This window comes from Trichechus manatus, unplaced genomic scaffold (genome assembly GCF_000243295.1).
Source record: "Trichechus manatus latirostris isolate Lorelei unplaced genomic scaffold, TriManLat1.0 scaffold00120, whole genome shotgun sequence".
In the NCBI taxonomy this organism is placed as follows: domain Eukaryota; kingdom Metazoa; phylum Chordata; class Mammalia; order Sirenia; family Trichechidae; genus Trichechus; species Trichechus manatus.
This window is the reverse complement of record NW_004444056.1, coordinates 2,163,692-2,174,520: the sequence shown is the minus strand read 5'-3', so window position 1 is coordinate 2,174,520 and position 10,829 is coordinate 2,163,692. Positions and strand designations below refer to the sequence as shown.

The 10,829-nt window shown below is 46.5% G+C and overlaps 1 protein-coding gene across 1 annotated transcript in view; it reads left to right on the top strand.

Moving 5' to 3' along the window:
• Positions 1-5,878: 5,878 nt before the first annotated feature.
• Positions 5,879-10,829, top strand: part of IPPK (inositol-pentakisphosphate 2-kinase) — a 105,219-nt gene continuing 100,268 nt past the window's right edge. The window contains exon 1 of the mRNA XM_004384223.2: positions 5,879-6,081. Coding sequence (XP_004384280.1) covers positions 6,001-6,081 — 81 coding nt within the window. The 5' untranslated portion in view covers positions 5,879-6,000. The remainder of the gene's footprint in view (positions 6,082-10,829) is intronic.

Below are 10,829 nucleotides of genomic sequence, written 5' to 3'. Positions count from 1 at the left end.
GCCAAACTGCTCTGTAAGTGGTTGTACCAATTTAAAGTCCCACCCGAAGCAAAAGGAGAGTGCTGATGCCCTACTTCCTCTCCAGCCTTGGGCACAGTCGGACTTTTTAATTTTTGCCAATCTGATGGGCATGGGATATAGCTTTCTGATGGGCATGGAAGAGAATGTCTTAATTTGGTTGTGGTTTTATTTTGCATTTGCCTGATGAGTGGTAAATAATTACTTTCCCTCAAGTAATTTGGCCTTTCTCTTTGAATTTCCTGAGTATTTAAAATGCCTTTGTTATCTAGAGGGTTTGTGCTAATAGGTGGGACCTGGCCTGACCTGAAAGACCACCACATGACCTGATATCATCTGACCTCTGGGGAGAGAGGAGGGCTGATCCCATCAGTTATGACTGTGTAATGAAGGCAATAAAAGCTCTGGACACAGACGCTCCGTGGGCTGCCTGGTTGGTGAAAGATACCAATGCACCAGGGAGGGCAGCATATCCTTAGGACATGGAAGCTCTGCACTGGGAACCCTTCTCAGCCCTCGTTCTATGCTTCCATTTGTTTGTATCCCATTTTGCCATAATAGAGCTGTAAACGTAAGTATAGCACTTTCTGTGAGTTTTGTGAGTCCAGCGAATAATCAAACCCAAAGGAGTAGTGGGAGCCAGCAGGTCAGAAGTGAGGCTGTTGTGTGGATTCTCAAGCCTGTGGTAGTCTGCCTGGTGGTAGTCTAAAGGACAGTGTCCTTTTACCTTGAGATCTGATGTAGCTCCAGGTGGCTAGGGTGAAAGAGGTGTTGCATGGGCAGCTATTGTCAGAAGTGAACAGAGAAGTGAAAAAATGGAGATTTGTTATATCCTCATAGTTGGTACCAGGAAAGTGATTGATTTCTAATTTTCTGGGACACAGCACACCTGGTTACGAGTGCAGTCCGACACCATTTCGTATTTTTATTGGTCACTTGAGGTTTCTCTTCTGTGAATTGCTTGCTTGTATTTATGACAATTTTTCTTTTGGGTTACATGTCTAGTCTTTTTGATTTGTAGGAGTTCTTTGTATAATTTTTAATTTATAAATTATTTTATATATTTATTTTTAATAGCAATACACATGTATGTACAAAATTCAAAAAGAGGGAATACAGAGTACAGCAAATTTTCTTTGCCACCACTCCATTCTACTCCTAATATGTAACTGTTACCAATTTCTTCTTATCCTCCAAGATATTCTATGCACACATGAACATTTGGCTGATCATATATGTATGTGTGTGTGTTGTAGGCTGTATATTTTTACATCAATGATAGTATAGTATACGCAGTATCCTAAACACTTTTTTTTCCCTTAACAATGTATCTTGCAGATCATTTTTCCAATGTCTTTTTTTTTTTTTGTCAGTTATGTGCATTATAGTTTGTGACTGTTGTGCAGAGATTTTGTTTTTAATGTAGACCAAGGTGTCAATCTTTTCCTTGATGGCTTGTACTTTTCTTTTTAATCTTGCCTAAGTCAAACGTGATGACAATGATTTGGGATACCTTCATTAAGGTAGAGCTTGGGTCTCCCCGGTCATCTGTTGGCACATCACCCTTTCACTCAGATCTTCCTGGAGTGTAAAAGCTGGAGAAAAGAGAGGTGAGTGGAGGGTGGGTGGAAAGCAGACCCTCTGGACAGCAGACCGCAGGGAAGTGATGGGCGAATTCAAATAACAGTATCCCTAGCATCACCATATGGGAAAGGGTGACATGCCCTCCCTGACTCAGGAATGGCTCCTCGAAGTCAGCAAAGTCTCATTAGGACAGTAGGGTCTTGCCCCATGTGTAGGTTCAAATGACTAAAATAACCTGGAGTCCACTCTCCAGAAAAGCTGTTCCAGTTCCATCTACTTGAGTATCCTGAGGTCACTGCATGGAGGGCTTCTTTGGTTTTACAAAAGTAACTCATGTCTTATATGCAAAATTCATTATTACAGAAATACATAGCATAGTCAGTGCAGGTCACCTGTAGTCCTGCCCCAAAGACAACCTCAGTTAACAATAAGGCACGTATACTTCTATTCAAACACAGACACTTATTCCTATATTTATTATTTATTTCTCATACGATCTTAACATAAATACTCTTTTGAAACTTGCTTTTTTTCAGTTAACATGTCAGAGCCATCTTTCCATGTCAATACACAGAGATAGATCTGTTTAAAAAAAATAAGATGAGAATTTATTCATTTAGTTAAATTATTATTATATAAGTGGTATGTGGATACATTCTCTGTGTAGAGTCAACAGTATATGATTGTAAGGGGAAACTGACATTCCTCCCTTGGTTCCTCACTCCTCTTCCCAGAGGGAATGATCAGTTCCACTCCTTTATCTTTGCATTTACACACACGCATTTGCTTCAGTTAACCATCTGCCTTGAACATGTCAGTACAGAACAGATATCACTTATACATTTTTACTGGCTTTATAGATTACCTGAGTGCGATATATCATCATTCAGTGGTGGGCCTGAGATTCAGTTGGGGAACTTGTTAGAAACATGAGTTGCCAAGGCCCCCCCAGCAGACTTTCTGAGTGGCATTGTGGGGTAGGCCCGGGCCAGCACACCAAGCTGCAGGCCATTCTCATGTGCCCCCAAGTTGGGAACCAAGCCATTACTTCTACTATTGTTTGTATAAACGCTCTTATACGTATCTTTGAACATTTGAGAGTTTTGTAGGATAAAGATGGGTCAAATGGGATTAACTGCATTAGTTTTTAATAATATAGCCAAATTGAGCTCCAAAAATGCTATACCCTCCTCCCCACCAACAGTGCCCAAGAGTTCTGTCTGTCCCCTCCCCACTACCTACCTCAAACACTGCATAAGATTCATGTTGTTTTTGCCACTTTGATATATAAAAAAGATATTTTATTGTTTTAATTATTTATGAGTGAAGCTGAGCAAGGTGCAATGAATACCTTTTTTGTAAATAAACTTAATTTTGGAATTATTTTAGATTTACAGAAACATTGCAAAGATTACTACAGAGAGTTGCCATCTATTAGACTTACAGAAATGTTGCAAAGATAGTACAGAGTCTAATGATTAGACAGTGTTATGGGCTTTTTCGGAAAATGTAAGTGAAGTGCCCCTCTCCTCATATCATTTCCTCATGTCATAGGAGGTGATACGTGATACCACATGATACCTTCAAAAAAAGAAAAAGAAATCTATTTATTATGGAAAATTTCAAACACACATAAAAATAGTTAGAATAACATCAACGTTATCAACTTTTTGCCACTTTGTTTCTGGTGGCTTTCAATATGTTTGGGAGTTGAGTTTTCATCTTTATTTTCTTCCCTTTCTTTTTTGAAAACATACACACGCGCGCGCACACACACACACGCACACACAGAAAACCCTAATTAGCAGTGTTTGGAATCTAGATGAGACCTAGATGGAAGAGCATAAATACCTAGTAAAACTGCTCCCAGTGCTGGAATCCCTTCTAAAGGTATATCCCAATTTTTAGGTTGTAAGTGAAAGGAACCCAACTCAAACCATCTTAAGCAAAAGATGGAATTCATTGACTCAAAAACTTAAAAGCTATAGGGTATGCCTAGGTCTGTGGGCTCAAGTGGTGTCAGTTTCCTTGCTGTTTCTCAGGTTGTATTTCCTGTTGCCTTCACTTTATGATAGAGCCCTGGTGGTGTAGTGGTTAAGAGCTTAGCTGCCAACCAAAAGGTCAGCAGTTTGAATCTACCAGCTGCTCCTTGGAAACTCTATGGGGCACTTCTACTCTGTCCTTTAGGGTTGCTATGAGTCAACCGCAATGGGTTTACTTATTACCAGCCTATCTTCTCCGTCTCAGTCATTTCAGCGCAAATCACAGGAGTCAGTTTCATTGGTTGGACCTGGATCACAGCCCCTCCCTGAACTAATCACTGTGCCAAGAAAATATAATTACTGATTGGTCAGGTCTGGGTCACATGCTGTGAGCCTGGGTAGCTCATTCCGTACAGAACCAGACTTTTAATATGAGGGTCCAGGTTCAAGTCCCTGTTCAGCGAACTACCACTTTAGAGTCCTGGTGGTGCAGTGGTTAAGAGCTCAGCTGCTAACCAAAAGGCTGGCAGTTTGAATCCACCAGCTGCTCCTTGGAAACCCTATAGGGCAGTTCTACTCTGTCCTATAGGGTCACCATGAGTTGCAATAAACTCCACGACAATTTTTTTTTTTTTTTTTGGTTGGGGGTGGGTGGCGTTTAGGTCGTATGCCAGCCCTGGGACAAGGAATTAAGTGACAATTTAATTCAGACCACATGGGCTGAGTAGAGGAAAGGTGCTTTCCTTAGTATTTGGGTTGGTATTATAAAAAGACTAGCGGTGTGGATCTCTGATTGGTAACTTGCTCATGTCTTTCTCTTCCAGCCTTTCCTTCCCTTCTCCCCACCCCTGCAGATTGGATCACTCTCTCCTTTGTCCTCCACTGTTACTCCATCATATTTCTTTTAATGCACCTGAATCCCTTTCTCTGTATCCAATGGTGTGCCAAGTTGGGGGTGAATGGGGAAGGAGTTGATGTAGTCTGCCTCAGATGCAGTCTGCGGAGAACTTTAAAAATGTGGTCTGCTTTTTATCATCACCACACAGCTGGCAATCCTAAACAAGGTCAGTGATAAAATATTCTTCCTTGAAAAAGTTCTCTCTCCCTCTGTTGGGTAATTACAGGTAGTCCCCAACTTACAACAGGGTTTCGCTTCAGTTCAGACCTAAGTTGGACCTCTCTCTTTTTTTTTTTTAGTTTTATTATTGCCTTTTGTTATGAGTATCTTTATAAATCATAACACTGAACATCTGTGAGTGAACATCTGGTAACATCAGCAAATTACCCGCTGCAACATTGTATGTGGGGGAAAAAAAAAACAAACAAACCAAACCCATTGCACAGCGACCCTATAGGACAGAGTAGAACTGGCCCCGTAGGGTTTCCAAGGATCGACTGGTGGATTCGAACCGCCTTTCAGCAGGCAGCTCTTAACCACTGCACCACCAAGGCTCCAACACTGTTGGTTCATAAAAAAGCAAAACAAACAAAAAAATCACCAAAAACAAGAGGTTGGTTGTAAGCGCGGTTTGTTGTTAACTGTTGGTAAGTTGGAGACTACTTGTACTTATCTCCAGGAAGTGAGCTGTTTCTGGCCTATGTGTCACCGCCATCAAGCAGCAGCGACAGAATTTGAAGCTTGAGCCTTGTGCTCAAAGTGCGTCCTAAAAGCACGGGGTCTGTAGTCTGCCAGATGTATGAATCCTGGTTCTGCCACTTAGGAGCCCATTTACCCCTCTGAGCCACAGTTTCCTCATTTGTAAAATGTAGATGACAGTATTTTCTACCTCATCACAGTATCACCGAGATGATTCTGCGGCAGGCAATGTACTTAGCGCAAAGCCTCCAAACGGTGATGTTAATAACCCATGAGTGTTTTATCTACGTTCTACGGATAAGAAAGCCGAGGCTCAGAGATGCCAAGCGCTTTGCTAGGGTCACGACTGAGCGGCCACGAGTCTCCAGGGACTTCCAGCCAGCACGAACATCCCCCGTCCAGTCACGTCCTTCCTGTTCCGGCCCGGCACGAGTAGTCCTGGCTCGCAGCAGCCGCAACTCCTCCCGCCTTCCTCAGATCCGGCGCCCAGGCCGAAGCTTCCCTTCCGGTTCCCAAGACCGCGCTCCGGAAGTCTCTATGCCAGCACCTAAGATGGCTGCCCGACCCTTCCGCTGCAGTTGTCAACGTAGGGGAAGTGGGCACAAACCCGGAAGTTGCCCGGCTCCGCCATGGCAGCCTCTCGGGGGCGTGGCTTCCGGCGTCCAAAGGCTGCGAGTTGAGGCCGTCGGGTCAAGCGGAGGCGGCAGCTGACAGGCGCTCCTCCCCAGATAGCTGCGGCTGCTGCCGAGCGAGACCCGGCGGCCGCTAGCTCGCGTCGCGGCGTCCGGAGCCCGCGAGGCGCTAGAGCCGCGCCGGGGGATGGACGAGGGGAAGATGGACGAGAATGAATGGAAGTACCACGGCGAAGGCAACAAGAGCTTGGTAGTGGCCCACAAGCAGGTGAGACTGCGAACGGTCAGCGCGATTCAGGGGCCCCTCACCAGGACGGCCCCGGATCCGCGGGGCACTTTTCCGGCTGGCTTCTCGTCCCCTCAGTACCTCCCCCGGGCTGGTCCCCTGTCCCCTCAGTACCCATTTCCAGGGTCGGTTCCGCGTCCCCTCAGCTTCCCCTCCCCACCAGGGTTGGGTTCGGCGTACCTCCAGCATCACCCTACCCCCACCCCGCCCGCCCAGGTCAGTGCCTCGTCCCTAGTAATCCCTCCCTCCCCCTGGTCAGTTCCGCGTTCCCCCAGTGTCACCTCTCCTGGGTCGGTTCTGCGTCTCCCCCTTCGTTGCTGGGTCGATTCTGCGTCCTCCCAACATCACTCCTCAGTCGTTGTTGCGGCCCCGCAGCAGCCCGCTCCGAGCCTCCCGCCCTGTCTATGCAGCGCGCGGCCTCACGCGGTGTCGCCTCGCGCCAGGCCAGCCGGACTGCGGAGCTGCAGTGGGGAGAGGCTGAGCCGGGATGGAGGGCTGGGGGAGATAGTGGCGGAAGAACCCAAGTGCCCAGGCTGTTTCCTCCCCAGCACCGAGGGAGATCAGGCTGGTGAGACACTCGGAATTGCAGTACTTGCTGTTGCTTGATAAAAATAATAGTAATGGAGCATTGCCCACAGTTTCTCCTCCAGAGTCTTCTGAAACCTTCCAGTTGAGCCGATCTTCTGGCCTTTCTTAATTTAATGTGGGCCAGAGCTTCAGAAACTGCATCCCCTGATTTTAGCGATAAGGACTCCCAAGGAGGTGAATTGAGGAAGAGAAGCTTATGGGTTTGTGTGAGGGCCCAGATATTTTTGACATCGCTTGTTCTGATACAACCATGCAGAATGTGACCGGCTGTGGGAGGTGAATACGTGTCATGGAGAGGTTAAGGGCAAGCGATTTGGAGTCAAGAAACCCTATGGGACAGTTTACGCTGTCTTACAGGGTCACTATGAATCGGAATCGACTCGACGGCAATGGATTATGAGTTAGAATCTACTGGACAGCAACTGGTATGGTAGGTAGAGCTAGGTGGAGAAGTTCTTGGGTAGTGCAAATGATTAAGCTGCCCCACTATTAACTGAAAGGTTGGCGGCTGGAACCTACCCAAAGGCTCCTCAGAAGACAGGCCTGGCAATCTGCTTCTGGAAGGTCACAGCCTTGAAAACCCTGTGGAGCACAGCTACTCTGCACAGATGAGGTCAGTTTCGCCATGAATTGGAATCATTGGAAGGCAATTAACAACAACAGAGCTGGGCGGAATCCAGTTCTACCACTACCTGGCTGAGGTGCAGTTTCTGCATTTGTAAAGTAGGACTAGTGATGGAACCTTCTTGGTTGAATGGCTGGAAAGATTAGTTGAGCATGGAGCTGACTAGTTAAGGCCCAGTGAGTGATAACTGTTATTCCCCTTGGACCGATGAAGAAAACAGAGCTTGGAGAAGTCAAGAGCTCTGACCCAGGCAAACAGTTTGTAAGAGATGGTGCAGCTCCTGGATTGCACTTTCCCCTCTAGTCCTGCCTGGCCTCTGTTGTGACTGTGTGCTGGTGGTGTTGGGCGGGCTGCGGTGTAGCTGCTATTATTCAGGCAGCCCTTTGGGTTCTGCCTTTGCATTTTGGTACTCCTTAGCACAGTTGGGAAACTAAAGAACTGGAAGTACATGCTTTGCTCAAGATCCTTAGTTGAATTAGTAATGAACATGGATTAACCCAAAGCTGCCCTTCTCTGTATAGTCTGCTGGTTCCTACTGTTTTTCAAGGTTGAGTACTATTCCAGTACGAGTCCCTTTTGTGGTCAGCTTACTGCAGTGATTCCTGAATCCTTTCACAAAACACTCATCTTCAGATTTCTTAATAAGACTGGATGGAGTATCTCTGTATTTTCTATAAAACTAAGGCTTCTTTTAAGCGGGGGGCAGGGCACTAAATGGGGCTCTGGTGGCACAGTGGTTAAGCATTTCGTTGCTAACCAAAAGGTAGGTGGTTCGAATCTACCAGCCACTCCTTGGAAACCCTATGGGGCAGTTCTGCTCTGTCCTAAAAGGTCACTATGCTTTGGAATTGATGCAACGGCAACAAGTTTGGGTTTTATTTAATGTACTAAATTTCAAGAGTAGTTACAGATGACGGAGAAAATTCCAGACTCAGAGTAAAAAGACACCCAGGATTGGAAAAGTAGAGGTTGTTAGTGCAGCCACCCCTGGCACTGGGATCCCTTCTCCCATCCTTGGTGAGTGTGTGTCCAACCTGCCCTCTGTACAGGCATCTCCAGGACAGCCCAGCCTCTTCCCTTGTTGCACAGCTCCAGTTGTTTGGGTGTGTGTAGTGGGGGTAATTTCCGTTTTTTTTTGAAACTTACGTATAATAGGTAGGCTATCATGGACTGAGTATTATTCATTCTTTAATTCTAAATTTTATTTATTATGCTCATTCCTGCGTGGTTGTTGGTGTTAGTTCATCATTTGAGCTTGAAGATTATATCACTAATAGCCTCATAAAGAAGCATTTCCCACTAAGTAAAGGCATTAAGTTAAGATGCAGACTGTGCCTGTACCTGATGTAGATAAGCTGAATTGTGCCCCTCGAATGTGACCAGCCAGAAGCAGAGAGGTTTGCTCCTCCTTGAACCTCTCCTGCTGACAATGCCCTGATTAGTGGGTTTGCTCTGGCTGTGGGTTGTGGGCTGTGGACTGTGAAGAGGAGGTAGGAGCCCTGAAGGCAGCTTTTCAGTGCCCTGTTAGGGCTTTGTGCCCAAGGAGGGGATCTATGTGTGAGTGGGACAGAGGGAGGCAACAAATAAGAACCACCAGAATCCCCTCTCCTATGGGTGCTGCAAGCCAGCCAGCCCACTACACGCATAGCCCTGTCCCCTCGCAAGAGCTGCGGCTGGACCGCCTTGCATTCAGGGCTCCCTGTTTTATGCTTTCAGTACTGCCATTCCTGGAATACACCTGCTGCTTCATGCTACTCCTCAGAATCCACCTCATTCATTCCAAGGTAGTAGGAAGGCCTTCAGCCAAGTTTCTTCCAGGTAGCGAGAGGGTTGCTTTCTCTGAGAAGGCATTATCTACTCAGAATTGGAAGGTCCTTAAAAAGTTGCTTGTCTTGTCCTCCCTCCTTTCCAGCATAAGAACACTACACACATGCATTCAGACTGCCAGTCAGCAGACAGTAGCTCCCTTCTGTCCTCAGCCTTGAGGCCCTGTCCTCCAGGAGCCAAGAGTCGAGTTGGGAAGGTATGCTGGAGCACAGTTCTCTCTGCTAGAAGGCACACTGTGGTCCTTGTCTTGAGGTATATAAGCATGGGATAAGGAAGGGAGACAGCCTTCCATGCCAGTGGGTTCGGGAAGGCTTCATGGGGATCTGGGCCTATGGGAAATGGCTAGAGATGTGAGGAGAAGTGCATGCCACAGGAAGTACATAGTGTGGTAGGATAGACTAGGGGGTGGGCAGTGAGAGAGAGCCCATGTTAACTGCAGACCAGTCCAGAGAACCCGGTTCTAAGAGCGATCTTGGGGTTTTGACCAGCATTTCTGGCAGACTGTAATCAGCTGTGCCTTGCTCCTTCACCTCACTGCCACTGGACAGCCTGATCTTTGCATTCCAAGTTTGCCTGTCATCTGGGTTCTGTTTTTGGTTGCCATTGACCTGTTTGTTACTCAGCACGCTTTGGGCACAGCTGTGCAGTTTAACCCTTTCCCACATATAGCGCTCCTCCTATTTCTGGAATTCTCAGCCTTAGGCCCAGTAACTCAGGCCCTTGAGTGGAGTCTCTGATGTACTTCCCAGGCTTTCACCAGCCCAGGCACCATCCCAATGGGTGCCTGGAATTGCAGGCAGTAATCCCACGGCAGGTCTAGGGCAAGGGCATTTCCCATCTAGGCAACGTACTCTCCTTACTGCAACCTGAAGGACTCGCTTTTTTTTTCTTTTTTTTTTTTATTGTTGTAGTTTAAGTGAAAATTTACATTTCAAGTTAGTCTCTCATACAAAAATTTTTACATACATTGTTACGTGACCCTAATTGCTCTCCCTATACTGTGACAGTAATTCCTCCTTTCCACCCCTGATTCCCCATGTCCATTCAACCAGCTCCTAACCCTCGCTGCCTTCTCATCTCACCTGTGGACAGAAGCTGCCCGATTAGTCTCATGTATCTACTTGAGCTAAGAAGCACACTCTTCGCGAGTATCATTTTATGTCCCATAGTCCAGTCCAATCTTTGTGTGAAGAGTTGACCTTGGGAATTGTTTTGGTGCTGGGTTGACAGAGAGTCTGGGGGCCATGCCTTCTGGGGCTCCTCCAGTCTCAGTCAGACCGTTAAGTCTGGTCTTTTTACTAGAATTTGAGTTCTACACCCCACCTTTCTGCTGCTTCATCAGGGACTCTCTGTTGTGGTCCCTGTCAGGGCGGTCATTGGTGGTGGCCGGGCACCACCTAGTTCTTCTGGTCTCAGGCTGATGAAGTCTCTGGTTTATGTGGCCCTTTCTGTCTCTTGAGCTAATACTTTCCTTGTGTGTTTGGTGTTCTTCATTCTCCTTTATTCCAGGTGGTTGGGACCAATTGATGCATCTTAGATGGCCGTTTGCAAGCTTTTAAGACTCCAGGCACCACTCACCAAAGTAGGATGAACATTTTCTTATTAAGCTTTGTTATGCCAATTGACCTAGATGTCCCCTGAAAGCATGGTCCCCAGACCCCTGCCCCTGCTACTCTAGAGGACTTGTTTT